The sequence below is a fragment of the Schistocerca cancellata genome, chromosome 1, assembly GCF_023864275.1.
Source record: "Schistocerca cancellata isolate TAMUIC-IGC-003103 chromosome 1, iqSchCanc2.1, whole genome shotgun sequence".
In the NCBI taxonomy this organism is placed as follows: domain Eukaryota; kingdom Metazoa; phylum Arthropoda; class Insecta; order Orthoptera; family Acrididae; genus Schistocerca; species Schistocerca cancellata.
This window is the reverse complement of record NC_064626.1, coordinates 990691386-990709300: the sequence shown is the minus strand read 5'-3', so window position 1 is coordinate 990709300 and position 17915 is coordinate 990691386. Positions and strand designations below refer to the sequence as shown.

Sequence of the window (17915 nt, the reverse complement as noted above, 5' to 3'; positions counted from 1 at the left end):
GGACATAAGAAATCTTTTTTTCCAAATTTTAAAATATAAAGCATGCTACTACATTGCAATATTTTCAAAAGGTGGGCATGAGGAATCCAGAGATGTAGGTGAGAGGAGTAAGAAAGCATGCAAGTTATGGCACAGGATACAGATAATGAAACACTGAAGATATACACCTAGAAGTGAGCAGAGAGACATCAAAAGAACCGAGAAATGAATTGAGAAAATATCTAACAAAAATTCTTGAAAATGCGGAACTGAGCAGCTCAAACCCAGACTGCGGGAGATTCTTCCAAGAAAAAGGTCCAGTGCAAGAGTTCAATATAGCAATGACAAAAAACAGAATATTATTGTGGATGTCGAATCGGTATTAGAGCGACAGAAAGAATATTTCAGCAAGCAACTCAAGTGCCCTGACCCAGTCATATTTCAAAGAAAACCAAGAAAAAACAAATGAGGCAGACACTGACATCAGGGAGGAAGATACAGTGACAGCCCTAAAGCAGAAAAGCAATAAAGTGCCAGGAGAGGATATGGTCTATGCAGAAATGCTGAAGTACTGAGGAAGCAGACCACAGAGATAGCTGGAAGACAGCAATCACTTGCTCAACAGGCAAGAAAGGAAGCAAGATGCATTGCTCTAACTACCGAGGAGTCAGTTTACTTAACATGGCCCCTTTCTACAATTATTTTAGAAAAGCTAAAACCATGTGCAGAAAATATTATGGGAGATTATCAGACTGGATTCTGTCCGAACTGTTCAACTACTGACAATGAGTTAGTTCTTAGGATAATTCTTGAGGAACATTGGAAAAGAGAATGTAAATCGTGTGTGAGTAAGCAGAAATAAATATGCACATGAAAACTTCATAGCTGATAGGTAAGTTCAAGTTTGCTGATCAGTTCAAGTACCTGGGAAGAATTTCTACTGGTTCCAGACGTCTATAAGGCCGCAGAGAGACATTCAAGTCTAAAGCCGTATCACATGCTGTGATAATGAACATCTATAAAGCCTTTATATTCCAGTGTCCTCTATGGTTCAGAAAGCTGGGTACTAACTAAAAGGGAGATGCAAAAGCTTCTAACATTTGAAAGAAAGATGATGAGAAGAATCTGGGACCCTGTGAGGGATGGAGATACTTGGGGAACAAGAAAGAATAATGAAACTTATGAGATCAATCATGAACCAGCCCAACGTTTTACAACAACAAAAGAGCAGACGACTCCAGACGGCAGATAATGTAATCTATATGCATGAGCCATGGCTTCCTAAGCAAGCTTTTGTTGGCCAAAACATGTAAAAAAAAATTAAACATGTTTAGACCAAGATGACCTAAGGAAAGATGCAGAACCTTTGAATGTAGTCAACTGGGTGGAAACCGCTACAGACAGAATGCAGTAGAGACTGACTGTTGATGCAGTGCATGATCTACAGGACCAGTGACTGCTGGATAGTTAGATAGATAGATAGATAGATAGGTAAATAAAATAACTACACAACAAAGTTCAATATTTACATTTATTTTATGTGTAACTGATTCTATGCTAATCCTTGCTACATGTTTACAGCCTCAAATGCTTTTCTTCAAACATTTTTGTTTCCAACAGTACATATTCACAAAAGACTTTTTCTTTCCATCTCTCCATTATCACAGCATATTTGCCAACAACAGTATTCTATTTTTATACCTCTTATCAAATTTTATCAATTCCAGACTCTCCTAATATAGTCTTTCTATTTCACCACAATTAATAAGCAATTTAATTATTTACATTTGTAGAACAGATTTCATGTTAATTCCATTTCAGTCCCGCAAAGAAATATTCTGTGGCACCAGGGTAAAGGGATATATCTCAATTTTGGCCTTAAACTGTAAGTTACACAATCTCTTTACCAAAAAATTCGTCTGCCGCATTGTAATGCATTTCCTTTCATGCAACTGAAACATAACACATACACCATAACTTTCTTTATTCAAAGAAGGTGCACAGTGATGCACTTAAATCTATTTTGGATATTTTCTAACATGTATCACTTTTCCCAGACACCACAGAACTTAGTCACTGTAGTGGTCATGGTAACATGATGTATTACCCACTTTCCTATTAATTTTAATAGCAACATGTTTATCACTTGTTGGTGCTACCACTATCATCCTATAACAACCTGATAAGAAGTATTTATATTCAATTATATAGTCGATCCTTCTGTTTCCCTCATATTTCCCAATATACCCATAACATTCTAATTTTGAAAATTCCACACTCTAATGTCAGTCGTATTCATCTTCTTCAAGATAACTCCCTCAGGGCACACCCTATCATGAGATTTCAGTGGTGCTCATTTTTGCTTCAGAATTTATTTGTAGATGACTGCTGATGTAATTGATGTGATAACACAGCAAATTTTGGTTTTCTTATCTAATGCCTAGAACTTTATATAGCCTAGTACTGCACCATGCTGGAAATGCTTTTAAGAAGCTGATGTTAGTCAGTCGACTGAAACTGGTTGTTTAAAGAAAGATTTTATCAGCAGCTCAAGGTAGTTATCACGATATTTCCAAACATCCACAAGCTGTGGGGCACCACCTCCCAAAAATATATTGCCATTGGTAGATAATGGAGTATATTCTGGCCACTTTTCTTCCAGGCACAATGAAGGTGAAAACTTCCCATTTACTTTTCCTTTGCTGGAACAATCAACATATGTTACAGGAATAATGTAATGAGAGTTGTGATGGTGTATATGAAAATTGGAAGAATTTCTGTTTGGTGTATTTTTTCCAGAGTTCATGCCGGCTGTACATACGAAACTGCTGTTTCCTGACATTTCCATAATTTCTGATTTGGTATGCTTGATTAAGTCAACCTTACTGTTTGTTTCCTGAAAACTGATTAAGCCAGTCAAAACATAGTCTTACAAGGTGTGTGTGTGTGTGTGTGTGTGTGTGTGTGTGTGTGTGTGTGTGTGTGTGGGAGCATTGCAACCCTTGAATCCCAAGTGCCATTTTGACATTATCTAAATCTAATTGTCTCAAATACTCTAAAAGTCCTCAAAGTACAGATGGGAGTTACTGATTCTAAAATAACAAGAGGGCCATTACTGACATCAACTATGCAACAACATTTTACAGTTATTTAAAAACAAAATGTCATTTTGTTTAATTTAAACAAAATAATCAGGGTATTTTAATTCCTGTGCCTTGTGTTTCTTTACAGTCATCTAAACAATGACAGGGAAAAAAATCTTTTGGAACATCCACACAGTGTGTACTCCCCAAAATCTTCTGTCACTTTTTTTTTCACAGAATAAATCTGTTTCTCTTTTTTTCGCTTATTCATACAGCAATAATGAAAATTTCAGCTTAGCCACAATAAATGAAAACTGCAGCTGTAGATGAGTATGTATAAGCCCTACATGCAGTTACAGGAGAGTTATTGTTTCTTCTAATTTTTGGTTAAATATATGTGTTTTTTTTTCCCTACGAATGAAGGTAGTATTAAATGAAACCATCTGCAAACTTCATTTTTATTTCCTGTACACCAACAATTGATCTTAACATAAAATGTGCAATAGCATAGCTATGTTGTTTTTTTAAACAAACTGGTTTCAGATTCTTTCTAACTGTGACTCTTCTGAAGTGACTAGATCTAATTATTTTGACAATATGATTAATTGCTAATTTTGGGAAAATAAATTTAAAAAATCAATGTAACTTTTCATTCAACACTTTCAATTAAAACACTAATCAGGATGGTCTTATACGGATTTTCTCACAATATGTTCACCACAGAAGCATATCACCATATGTCAATGACTCAGTAGTATAAGCAGGCTGGAAAGATATCCCAACCCCTTCATTGTCTTAACTTGCAGAGTAAGCAGGTCATATCTGTTTGCTACACAATAATCTACTGGTCACTCTTACCCATACATTTAAACAGTATTCAGCCATCTCCTAAAGTGTTAAATTGTATACATGTGACTTTTATAGCCTTTTTCAACATTTTATGTAATTTAATTGGATGGATAAAAAATTTACTAGCCAAGTGGCAGTAAAAAAAAAAAAAAGGTATTAAAGTTTGTGCCTGGCTCCTAAAACTTGCAAACTTCAATACGTTTGGATGTGTGTTCTCCTGTCACCTCTTGGCGAGTTGATTTTCTACCTATCCAACTACATTACATTTTCATAAATTGATCTTTTTCTTTATTTGTTTGTCAAATACTGTGTTCAAAAGCAAATGCAAGAAAGAAATTACAGACATTATCAGTAACTGTTTTAGAATTTGGCATTACTATGCTGGATACAAACAGTACAACTAGTTATTTATGAAATTTCATGAGCACAATTAAATACGGCCCTGCTGTATGTAAAACATTGAAACACCCACACCCTTACTACACCAGGGCAGACAGTGAAGTTTTTATGGGATTCCTTCAACAGAGCTGGGAAGACATTTCCATGAGAAATAAAATAAAATAAATAAGAAATTAAAATTATGTAACGGCTCACAATTCCCAAAATTGAATGGCTAAGAAGCCAGTTCCTCTCCACACTATTTTCATGAAACTAAGAACTGGAATCCTGAATCCTATTACAAGTTGTTTCATTTACTGCTAGTAAAAATTTGTTGTGCTGTTTCGAAACCAACAGATCTAATATATTTTACAACTTTTGGAAAAAAAATTTCAAGTGATGAACACAATTCATTTTCAAATGAAATCAGAATTTTACAAACTCGTGATAGAGAAAAATTGTATTACAGAATAAGTCCACAATGAATAGCAATTAGACAGATGTTTATTGAGGACACAGTTTCAGCTGCTTTTAGATCTTTTTAATAACTGCTTACACTCTGGTACGATCCCTAAAATCTGGAGAAAAGCTCATGTCATCATCATCCTTAAACCCAAAAAGAGGACGATGAACGTAAGATGTGCTGTGTGATCTCTCTTCTTTGCCACCAGTATAAAATCCTGGAGAGAATAATTCTGAACCATTTGACAGAAGCAATTGACTCTGTGCTCATACCTAGTAAAAGTTGCAATTTACAGATCCTCAGTCTTCTAAGAACGTTCTGAATCACATATGAGCACCATTGTAGCCTTTGTTGACCTGTCTGCCGCACACAACATTGTAAACCATAAATTATTCCTGAAAAAATTCTGTGACATCACAATGATTCTATCTTAACCACATTAATTGCCAACTTTCTTAGCAACAGAAGATGCTTCACAGAGTTTCAAGGACAGCACAGTAGATGGAGACTACAGAGCAATGGGCAACATCAGGGCAGTGTTCTAGTCCCTATACTCTTTAATATATATATCAGTGACCAACCACTTCCACTATACACCAAAAATTTTCTGTATGCAGACAGTCTCACATTAGCAACCAGGGAAAGTATTTCCATGATGTTGAAAACAACCTGTCTGAAGCATTAGATGAATTAGGATAGTCCTACAAAAATAACAACTTAAGGCCTAATCTAACCAAGATAGAAATATGTGCTTTCCACTTCAAAAGCAGACAGGCCACCAAACAACTAAATATTTCAGGAATAGCACTCAACTTCAACATTCCTTTTCCCCAAAATACCTGGGGGGGGGGGGGGGGGGGGGGGAGGGTGAGCTTAGACCACACCTTAACCTATAAAATGTATTGTCACAACACTAACATGAAAGTATACACAAGGTATAATATCATACAGAAATTATGGGGATCTAACTGCGTTGCACAACTAGCCACTACCTGGACTTCAACACTGGCGTTGTGCTATTATGCAGGTGAATATGCAGCACCTGTCTGGTATAATGTACTAGTAGGCATAGTTCCACCAGAAATCAGGTGATTAGCAACTGTCCAAACAGACGGATGTAGATCTTTGACCTCTGATATTCACCAGCTGTTTGCCTCTCGCTACCACTGTCATGTTTGAAATCCAGAAAAGTTTTGTAAGAATCTATGTCAACTACAACAATACACTGCAAATGCTAGACAAGCGTAAAAAGAGAATAGAGAATGCTCCTCCAGGTTAGAGAAGAACTACCTCCCGGTCACAATGAGAACTAGTCTACCTGAAAGTTCCTCAACAGATGGCAAACTGGTGGTGGACAGTGTAAAGTAAATCTTGAAAAGTGGTGATACACTAGTGGACCCTCAACCTGTGAGTGTGGGGATTAGCAAAGTCTCCCCTATACAGCTGTCATTTGTGCCAGTCATCATGCACTGCAGAACATCTAATGCCTTGGATTTAGCTCATTTTGTGACCCTGGAGATTTTTGTTTGTCACTGTACTTGTGCCACTGCACATACACAGTCAACTACCGCCAATGAAAATTCAGCATCGAGAGAGACCTCGTAGTGGGCGGACATTAGAAGTTGTGAGACACTGCTGGTTAATTAATTTTAAAGAGAGATTTTAAAGAGATCACTGTGACCATGGAGTCCAATTTGTCTAACTGTTCTGTCTCTTGAGGTCTCTGCCGAAGATCCTTCTGATTAAACAGCTTATTGTCATGTCTTTTGAGAAATAATAATTGACTAAACTTCTGCCATGATCTCAATGTGCTTTTACTCTTGGAAAACAAAGAACTGCAATGTTTTCTACTGACGGTCTGAATCTGAACCTTCATTGACCCGCACAGTTGCCCCATTGCAGAGCAGCATGCCTCATTTCATAATGAACGTGTTGTCTTTTTAGAATATGGAGTATATATACATATATCAGCAGCTTATTAAATCATACTGGTAATGTGAGCCAACATATTTTGAATACTGCTGTGGTTTACAAGCGCAACCAACTGGCTGTAGATTGTCCATTCGGTCCTCCTAAACTTCTAATGCTTGTTTATTATCTTTTGACAATCATTTTTTTCAATTGGGGATTCAAAATTGGGTAGTGATCACTATATTGTAAATCACTACAAACTTTCCACTAAGCGGTATCCACAAGCAAAGGTGAGCAGGAGGGGGTGTCAAAGGTTGAGAATGACCTTGCTGTAGTACCAAGGTGCTTATTCTTGATATATTTTTAAAAGATAAAAGTGCTGTGTGAAAATTAAGTTCTCCATAACACAAGACTATGGGCAGGTGCTAACAGAACTGCGTAACACGTGTGCTGAAATCTTTGGGGGAAGGAAAGAATAGGGAAGCTTCTTGAGATACATCATACAGCAGCAGGTGTAAAGGGTGCACCATTATTCTAAGTATGCACACTTCCTGGCAGTAATTGCTTGTAATTTCATGGTGGTTCCAACCAGCAGAAAATGCTGTGTGTCATCAGAAAGCACAGCCAGCCCCTGTAAGGAAAGGTTTACAAAGGACAGGGAGCCCTACTAAACCTAGCATGGAGCAACTTGGTTACAAAATAATTGGATGCTGTTACCATGTTAGCACTAACATAGCAAACACTTGGACTCAACACAGACACGTGAGATCATCCACAATTACATTCTCACTGTTCATTTAGAAACAATTAAAACGGCTGATTCAGGGGAAATGACAGATTTATTTCTGTAGGGCATAAATGTTTAGGTTTTGAGTTTGCTAAGGAGAAACAAGACTCATTGAACAAATTTAACAATTGTAGATATGATAGAAAGACTTCTAAACAGTGCTCACCTTTGGGTTTAATTTCAAGAGTAATGGGTAGGTTGGTTTAAAAAGGGGGGGGGGGGGGGGGAGGGACGAAACTGGAAGGTCATCGTGCCCTTGTTACCAGTAGAACAATTACCCAAGGGAAAGAAGAAAACAAAGAACACATAAGGCACAATAACAGGAGAAAGGAAGAACCAGAAGAATGACAGGAGGACAACAAACACTACAATGGACAAAACCGGACAAGAAAACGACAGAGATATGTGAGAAGCAGGGAGAAAAGACAAAAAAAAAACAAGGAAGCAGATTACCATAGCTGGCTGACCATGAGAATAAAAAAGGAGAATCCAGCCACTCTGCAACACATTAAAACCTCCACCCTAAAAGCCCTAAGGTGGAGGACAGAGAGGGACAAAGTACATGCGCTAAAACTTAGATCAAATGATAAAACCCAGCCTCCACAAATAAAATGTAAAACTAAAGCTGCTGTTGAGGCATTGTCACCCAACACCGAAAAGTCCGCCACAGATTGGCTAAAAGTGGGCAGTCCAGCAAGAGGTGGGCGACTGTCATTTGGGAGCCACAGCGACACTGAGGTGGGTCCTTGCGACGGAGGAGGTAACCATGTGTGAGTCACGTACGGCGAATGCGGAGTCAACAAAGGATAACTGATTCCCTGTGAGAAGCCCACAGGGAAGACTTCCACACATTCACAGTCTCCTTAATGACACGCAGTTTGCTGTGCATACTTTTATGCCACTCCGTCTCCCAAAGCCAAAAAACCTTGCGGCAAAGACAGAATGCAGGTCAGTTTCAGAGATGCTCATCTCCAGGAGTGTTTTCCACATAGAATGTTTAGCCAGCCTGCCAGCATGTTCTTGCCTAGGAATCCCTACCACTGAATGACTGGACCGTTCCAGGACAGAGAAGGCCTCCTGGATGTTCACTACCAAAGGATGGCGAGGGAAGCACTGGTCGATAGCTTGTAAGCTGCTCAGGGAGTCAGACCTGAGAAGAAATGACTCACCAGAACAGGGACAGATGTACTGAAGCGCACGAGATATGGCCACAAGCTCTGCAGTGAATACACTGCAGCCAGTGAGCAAGGAATGCTGTTCAATATGGCGTCTGCGGACATAGGCGAAGCCAGCATTACCATCAGCCATCGGTGTAAACAACTTCAGAGCCCCAGAACATGTCAAGAATCGAGAAGAAGTGACAGCGGAGAGTGGCGGGGTTAACGGAGTCCTTATGGCCATGCAAAAGGTCCAGACAAAGCTTCGGCCAAAGTGTACACCATGGAAGTGTAGGTGCATGGACCTCAAGTAGAGGTGGTAAAGGGAAGGACTCCAGTTCAGAGAGAGTGGATCGTCATGAAGATAAAGTTAAGGTTCTGGATGAATGGCACGACGCCAACAGAATTGTATGACACACGACTTAGTGGCTGAAAACTGGAAGCTGTGGGCTAGAGCCTATGACTGCGCCTTGTGAATGGCTCCCTGTAGGTGCCGCTGAGCAACACCAGTACTGGAGGAACAATACAAAATGCAGAAGTCATCTGCATACTGAGAAGGGGAGATCGACGGCCCTACAGCTGCTAGGCTGTTAAAAGAATAATGGGGTCAATGGATGCATTAAGGTCCACTTGTCTGTTGTGGTGTGTGATGTCATTACAGCGCAGAGTTTTTGTGTTGGTTGTGTTTGTAGAAGTTGTGTGGTTGTATCTTATGGTGCACTCTGGTGATGGATGTGGACATGCTGAGTTTAATGAGTGGTACTGAATTCGTTTGTGTTTAGGTAGTCGGTGGGGTACCATAGGTTGTGGAAGTGTTTTCAGTGAGTTGTTATTAAATGTTTGTTTGTTTATGTGTTTGGCATTTTCATTAGGTTTGATTAGTTCAACATTTGTTGTGTGTAAAGAAGTCTTAATTTTTTTAAGCGCTTTTCTGTTGGGTATGGATATGACAGTGAAGTTCATGAGTGTATCGTTATGTTCCAAGATCGATAGCTGCGGTTGAGATATATAGCTCAAAGGAAATATTTGATTTCACTTTTTGGAATTGTGGATGATTTTTTGGTATCAGTTGCTGTGGGTGAGCTTAAAGGCCAAGGGAAATGTTCAACACCTGTGGGTTTGTTGGTGTAGCAGAGTGCTGCAAATTAATTTTTTTTATATTATTTGTTTTGGGATGGTGCAGTGTTCTTTCATTGTTGTATAATTAGCTTGTCCCTGCCCCAAACCACCAATTTCCATGGTTGTCCCATTTGTTTCATTTTATTTTTGGAGTGAGACATTATTGTGGCATTTTTATTTTTGTTCTTGTTTGTTGGTATGTGTATGTAGTGACATTAATGTTGTCATTTTGTAAACACTGGAAGTAGCCATTTCTGCCATACTGATGATGTCATGGGTCAAAGTTGATGGGTGGAATCAGACGCTTTGGTAGGCCAAGTAAAGCATAATGAAAACTGTAAGTTTCACTACCTTTCAGGGAACCCAAAGGAAGATGTGACATCAAGCAATATATCCAGAATGTGCATTCCATCACAACAGAAGCTACCTGACAATAAGGTAAAGGATTATTTCAGTTACCAACACTAAACAAAGAAGCTGTTTTTTACAAGTGTACCATACACATAATTTAATTTCACGGGTATATAAAGATACAAATGATTGAAATGACAGCATTAATTCTGGAGTGGGTATATAAAGACAACTTGGCTTAAAAAACACTGCTAACTTTTTGTAATTGAAAATATCAAACTTCTGTTCTTTATAATCACCACAGACACAATTATATGTAGTCTTGTAAATGTTAGTTGAATTCAGACACAGGACCGTAAAAGCACAACTTATAGCTTTCAATATTAGTAAGAATGTAACTTAAGGTGGTCTTTCCTTTCACTCAACTGGACAAACATAAAGAATGTACACTCCAACCACAAGCTAAATGTGGTAGATCAAGTTACGTATAACATCTGGAAGAGGCTTATTCCTGAGCAGCTAACAATAAAAAAGCAAAGGTTGGGTTGGACACCATAGCAGTTTACTAGACGAGGTCCTATTGAAGAAAGAATTTGGTTGCCTTCCTCCAACATCCACAATTAGCCTATATGGAACCCTACAGTTAAAACGTACATTCTGAACTCTGGTGCAGCTTGACATGTTTCACATTAACAAATCATTGCCAGAAATGTAAAACTAAATAAGTGGCAAATAAAAATCATAGAATATTCCTGTGATTGAGTGCTGTACAACTGGATTCATGGTTTAGCACTTTCCCCACTGAACCACATACTATTCAACAATACTAGACGATGGCATATGGCTAAAAAGGAAACTGGAATTTTCCAAAAGCAATGACCAGTGTAAATTCAAAGCATATTACAATAAAGTGTCCCACTAACAGTGATAATGTGTGTTTTAACTGTAAAAGCTCATTTTATGTTACGTTGCAGCCACTGTGGACAAATGTACGTTTATGTTCACTGATGGAAGAGGATACAAGAAATTAACAACAGAGGAAGACCAATGTCTGTATGATATTTTAAAAAGCATAGAGGAAAAAAGCACTCCATTTGCTGCAAGTTTTTCAGGGAGTACAACAGAGGATAGTCAAATCCAACTGTTTACTACTTAAATGTTCATAAATAAACTATGGGAAAAACTGTTTGATAACATTCATTCCTTAAATTTCTCTTTCTCAGGAAGGGCGTGACAACCCTTATTACACAATAGCTGATTTCCACAACAATTAACAAAAACTTGAGCAGGGGGTGTGGCATCCCTAAGGTATGTTCTGCAAAAACACATTTTCTGCTGGCTGCTTTTCCTGTGCATACAAGTACTTCACGCTTATACAAAAACACGAGATCCAGAATATTTGGTCATTAACAAAGATATTTTCCATGTAAATTATTCACGTAAATACTCTGTTCTTTGCTGATGACCAAATGACTATTCAGAAAATGACCTCCAGTTTGCAATATATCACTTAAATCAAATAGCTAAAAATTGCCATCTAAAAATTTCAGCAAACACAATTAAAAATAAAACAAAAATTAAATAAATAAAAAATAATGTTCAAAGTAAATTTTCTAGTTGACTCCAAAACTGTACTAGATGAAGAATCAATAGTACAGATATTAGATTGTTCCTGTTAGGCTGTGATATTAACTATGTATTTGAAAACAATATCACGAAAAAGTCAGAAATGGTGTGCAGACAATACACAGAATGCTGGGTAACAAGGAGTGACACAAAGTTAAAATTTTACAAAGAAACGAGAAGTGATATTCTAATATATGGAAGTGAATCCTTTACATTAGGAAAGACAAAAGAAGAAGACTGTTAAAAGTCAGAGATAAAATATAAAAATACTGTATGAGAACTATTTAATATTAATAGAAAAAACAAAAAGATAAAGCAAAAAAAAACACAAAATGGAAACAATGGGAAGACAGAATGAAAATTTCACTCTACAGCGGAGTGTGCGCCGATATGAAACTTCCTGGCAGATTAAAATGGTGTGCCGGACCGAGACTCGAACTCGGTACCTTTGCCTTTCGCGGGAAAGTGCTCTACCAACTGAGCTACCCAAGCACGACTCTCAGCTGAAGTTTGGAAGATAGAAGACGAGGTACTGGCGGAATTAAAGCTGTGAGGACGGGGTGTGAGTCGTGCTTGGGTAGCTCAGTTGGTAGAGCACTTGCCCGCGAAAGGCAAAGGTCCCGAGTTCGAGTCTCGGTCCGGCACACCGTTTTAATCTGCCAGCAAGTTTCATTGGGAAGACAGATTACTTAACAAAGTAATTAATGCAAAACAGTAGCAAAGGGATATTTAGGAGAAATGATGAACAAATGGCTTCACTGAAGACATAATGGGCTGTAAGCCCAATCCATGTATTCAGACAACAGTAGAATAACAAAGCTGAGAATCGGATACCTCGTTTTTCCTTGTAGATCACTATTTACTCTCTTCATAATACTGTACATGTCGAACTACTAATTTACATTCACCGTCTAGTTTTTATAATAGAAAGAGCATCAGAATGATTCAACCATCTTACGAAAATTATATATGTTGTGCAATTCTAATAGAGATGACTATTATCCTAACATATTCCCTTTAAGGAAATGTAGTTGTTTCAACTTGATAACAATTTATAAATATGGAAAAATATTGTGGCTCTATTATCTTTAATTTTTCTTGTTATTTCTAAAGAATTTTTACTGTTTTTTCCTTGACGATGTATTATTCTTATTTCTGGATGATAATGTGCACAATACCAATATTCATAACTTGGTGACAGGACTACTAAGCAAACACAAATATCTTTTAGGATTGATGGTGATGACAAAGACACAATATTGGGTTAATGGTGATGACACAGCTGTAATATGTATGGCTCTCCTGCACTCTTACTATTCACAAGACAGTTTTTATATACATAGGGGTAAAAGTTACACAGTGAACTTCCATGCTTTTTTTGTAGTTTACATACGACTTATTTACATTCTATGCAAGGAAATACTTATGTAAGGCTTTCACATAGCTATATAGGCTTTCTGAATTTACCTTGCTGTTTTAATATGTTAAATATGGCGATAACGTAAGACATCAAGATATGACACAAATCAATTTGTTTATATAAACTTCATTTTTCAGTCACATGTTCTACTACAGTAGATCCACTGTTCAGAGCCAATGTTTGGTCCTTGGACGTCATCATTAGAATGTAGAAGCTTTTGCTAGCTTTAAAAGCGTGATGCAACTTTGTCAGAATACAGAATGGCTGCTGGGTATGGTATTCGTTTGGATACTGTGACTACTGTAAATATTCATAAACATTGTACATATTTCTGACTTTGAGGATGAGGCCCTTAGTTAATGTTTCATCTTTTTCGAATTTCCCGATACTGTGATCAGATATATAGTCATCTGGGGAAATCCTGAGAACATTTTATGTGGCAGACAAGCTACTGACCAAATGAGGGGCAATCATATGTTTAGTATCTCTCCTCGACGTTGACACTGCTATTAACCAACATATTCTCCGTAAAAGTACATAAAGACATTTTAATGCTTAAGACACGTCAATTTGTAATTGATCTGAATGTACAAAGATTTAAAAAACACAAATTTCAATCTCTCTTCTGCAAACAACATCCACAGTTTTGTGTACGCGGGACGGCATTCCATGGTTTACACTTGCTTAAAAATTTTGAAGAAAAAACGATAAGAATATTGCTACATGTTTGTTACAATTTCACATATACTTTATCACACTCGTCCCAAATGAAAAACAAACACCCAAAACAAACTGTCAAATATCTTTCACTATATTAGGACCGAAGAAGTAGGTGAAACGACACGGAGCTCCTTTTGGATTAGTAGGTTTGTCAACGTTGCGGTCATTGTGAGAGTACGATTGTAACTTAATCGACATACACGAGTACATCACCAAAACTTAGTCATACTCTACAAACCACGTGAGCAAGCATGTACCAAAACCAATGAAACCACTTTCAGCAAATAAGGTAACATAATGCTATTTTCTCGCAGTTATATCAATTACAAGCTCACCTGTCTGGAACTTGGTTCATCTTGTGCTTTATATCACAATTTTGAGTCGCAGAATAAAACTGTTCAATGAAAACAATTTTGATAACATTACATGTTGGCTACACTGCTCATCACATAGATGCAAAATTTTTGTTGATGAAATTACTATCGATACTATTACAAGATCGATTGATCTACCTCTCGTGACCCGCGAAAATGGTGCCAAGTATCTTTGTCATCTAATCTACATCCAAAGAGATATTGTCTATCTCTTTATCTACATCTAGACATCTATAGTCCGCGAGTCACTGACCACTGTCAAGTGCATGGCAGAGGGCACCAACCATTTAACAGTTATTAGGTCTTTTCTTTTGTTACATTCACATATGGAGCGCGGGAAGAATGATTGTTTAAATGATTGTCCGTGCTGTGATTAATTTTGTCTTCGCGATCCCTGTTTGAACGAAGCGTGGTATATTCCTGAAGTCTTCACTTAAAGCTGGTTCTCGAAATTTTGTCAGCAGACTTTCTCGGGATAGTTTCCGTCTATTTTCAAGGGTATGCCACTCCAGTTCTTTCAATATCTCTATGACACTCTCCCATAGACCAGTCAGACGTGAACACTCGGGCTGCCCTTCTTTATATACATTCACAATCCCCTATTAGAACTATGTGGTTTGGTTCCACACCTGAACAATATTCTGGCAGCGGTCGTGTGAGTGATTTGTAATCAACGTCCTTTGTAGACTGGGTTCCAACACATTTCCCTGCGGCACACCGAAGTTACTTCTACACCTTTTTTTATGACTTTCCATTCAAGATAAAATGCTGTGCTCCCCCTCACAATAAATACTCAGTCATGTAACTAATTTTAGCTTGATGCTGCATAGGATCGTAGTTTTGGTTATAACCATAGATGTGGTACTATACAGAGCCAAATGCTTTTCAAAAACCATGTAATACTGCATCAATCTAAATGTCTTGATCAACACTTTTAGTATGTTATGTGAGAAAAGTACGAACTGAATTTCACATGATCACTGTTTTCGGAATCCGTGCTGGTTGGTATCAAGGAGGTCTTTATGTTAGAGGTACTTCATTACTTCATTATTTTTGAGCTCAGCATATTTTGCAAGACTCTAAAAAATTTGATCATCAAGGACATTGGATGATAATTTTGTGGCACACTTCTGCCCCCTTCTTGTAGACGTGTGTGCAGTCTTCCCTGTTTCTTTAGAAGTTTCTTTACAGTGAAAACATACCATAGAAGGTAGCTCCAACCATGAACTGTTGTTCTAGCTACATAATCGATCCAGTCTGTGGTCAACTCTTATTTTAACTTGAGCCAGAGTTCCTCTGCTTGTATCCTAACCTGAGCTAAAAATTTCAAGTTCATCATTGAGGTAAGACACTACTGCTTCTTTGTCTAATTTACTGAACATTTAAATCTTTCTACCTGCTTTGGTATTCATTATTGCTATTACTGTCTGATACTAGTTTTAATGTAGACATCCTCAAAGAGGTTGGGTCTGTCTGTCGCCATTAAATGTAATATATTCCCATCACAAGTGGGGTGCTGAAGTACCTGTTCTAGGTAGTTGTATGGGAAGACTCTGACTATTATTCCCAGGATGTCTTGTCACATCCACCACTAACAAAACTATAATTATTCCAGTTGATTTTTGGATGATTAAAGTCACTCCCAATGATTGCAGCATGATTAGGGAACTTACCTACAATCAAAATGAGATTTTTCCCTAAAGTTTTTGGTTACACCAGGAGGTGAGTCCGGTGGTCAGTTGAAAGATCCTACTATAATTTTATGCCCACACATGATATTGAATCTTGCCCAACAATATCATATGCATCTTCAGTTTCTATCTCAGTGCCAGCCAGAGTGGCCATGCAGTTCTGGGCCCTACAGTCTGGAGCCGGGCGATCACCACGGTCGCAGGTTCGAAACCTGCCACGGGCATGGATGTGTGTGATGTCCTTAGGTTAGTTAGGTTTAATTAGTTCTAAGTTCTAGGCGACTGATGAGCTCAGAAGTTAAGTCGCATAGTGCTCAGAGCCATTTGAACCATTTTTTTTCTATCTCAGTGGATTTGGGTTTCCTGTAACTGTGACAAAATGGTCCAAATGGCTCTGAGCACTATGGGACTTAACATGTGAGGTCATCAGTCCCCTAGAACTTAGACCTACTTAAACCTAAGTAACCTAAGGACATCACACACATCCATGCCCGAGGCAGGATTCTAACCTGCGACTGTAGCGGTCGCGCGGTTCCAGACTGAAGCACATAGAACCGCTCGGCCACAACGGCCGGCTACTGTGACAAATATGCTACTTTCATTTCCCATTTCCCTGTATTTTCAATATACACATAAATTTTCCCCAAATATCTGTCAACTTTAGGTTTTAATAAGCTTTCTGTAAACTCTGGCATTTTGCTGCAAATGCTTCAGAGGCTAATCATCATGATTTTAATACTTTTAGATTAGATTAAATTTACTTTCATTCCAATTGATCCGTAGTGAGGAGGTCCTCCAGGATGTGGAACATGTCAGAAAAACAACAATACGTGACAAATATTTACAACTAAAACAAATAAGCTAATGTACCATTCCACAGGTCCCAAGTGGAATGATCGTCATTTTTTAATGAACACTAAGAGTCATTTTACAAATACTAATGCACTGAATTTAAAATAAAAAAGTTTTTTTATTTATTTATAAGGTAATAAACATGTAATACAACTACTGTAATACTTATTTTCAATGAACACACAGTACTGCACTGAAATGGTGCAGAAGTTAGATTATACTTACACACACACACATACACACACACACATACACACACACACACACACAGAGAGAGACACACAAATTTTCAATGAACACATTACTGCACTGAAATTGTGCAGAAGTTATGTTGTACTTATATACAAATCAGTTGGTTTTACTAAGAAATTCATCAATGGAGTAGAAGGAGTTGGCCACCAATAAATCCTTTAGGCTTCTCTTAAACTGAATTTCATTGGTTGTTAAGCTTTTTATGGCTGCTGGCAAGTTATTGAAAATGTGTGTTCCTGAATAATGCACACCTTTTTGTACAAGACTAAGTGACTTTAAATCCATGTGAATAGGATCACCTGTGGAGCATTTCTTTGAATCAAATAATGAGTTTCCCACAGCTTCCGTTATCTAGATTGGATGGAGACACATCTAACCTAAAAGAAAAAGTGTGCACCCCACACAGAGCTAGCTACCTGGGTAGCCGCATCCGATCGATTTATGGGGCTCCTACAACTCTCAACCCTGTGGCACAGGTGTAAAAAGTCACAACCTAGCTTGTCAGAGAATCTGTCCACTCTCTGGTTCAATCCTTTGACTGTACTCATAACCAGGGAGCAACGATCTGTTTTGGGGACAATGCTGCAGGTTGTGAGTTTCGTTGAAACGCTGTGAGTAAGGCTGGTATCCTCAGCATTCTCTGCTACTCGTTGGAATGGTCCAAGTATGATCTCGTATTTCAGGCGACAGGCATCATCTCTTTTGCAGTGTCCGCCATAATCTGCAGTTTGTTGCACACCGTTCTCTCAATGGCTGCTCGAATAGCCTCTTCAACACACTGAATAAAGCCTCCAGGCATACACACTGAGTGTATCTCGTGTTCCTTCCCACCCCTAACTTGTGCCATTATTCGCCATAAGCTTCAATTGTTGATGGTTAATAGACCCTACTTCTTTTCATTCG

At 38.1% G+C, this 17915-nt stretch overlaps 1 protein-coding gene across 1 annotated transcript in view; it reads right to left on the bottom strand.

Moving 5' to 3' along the window:
- The window catches only part of LOC126088737 (uncharacterized), a 471473-nt gene extending 457138 nt beyond the window's left edge, over positions 1 to 14335 (bottom strand). The window contains exon 1 of the mRNA XM_049906860.1: positions 14179 to 14335. Within this exon, the coding sequence (XP_049762817.1) occupies positions 14179 to 14198 (20 nt within the window). The 5' untranslated portion in view covers positions 14199 to 14335. The remainder of the gene's footprint in view (positions 1 to 14178) is intronic.
- Positions 14336 to 17915: the final 3580 nt, after the last annotated feature.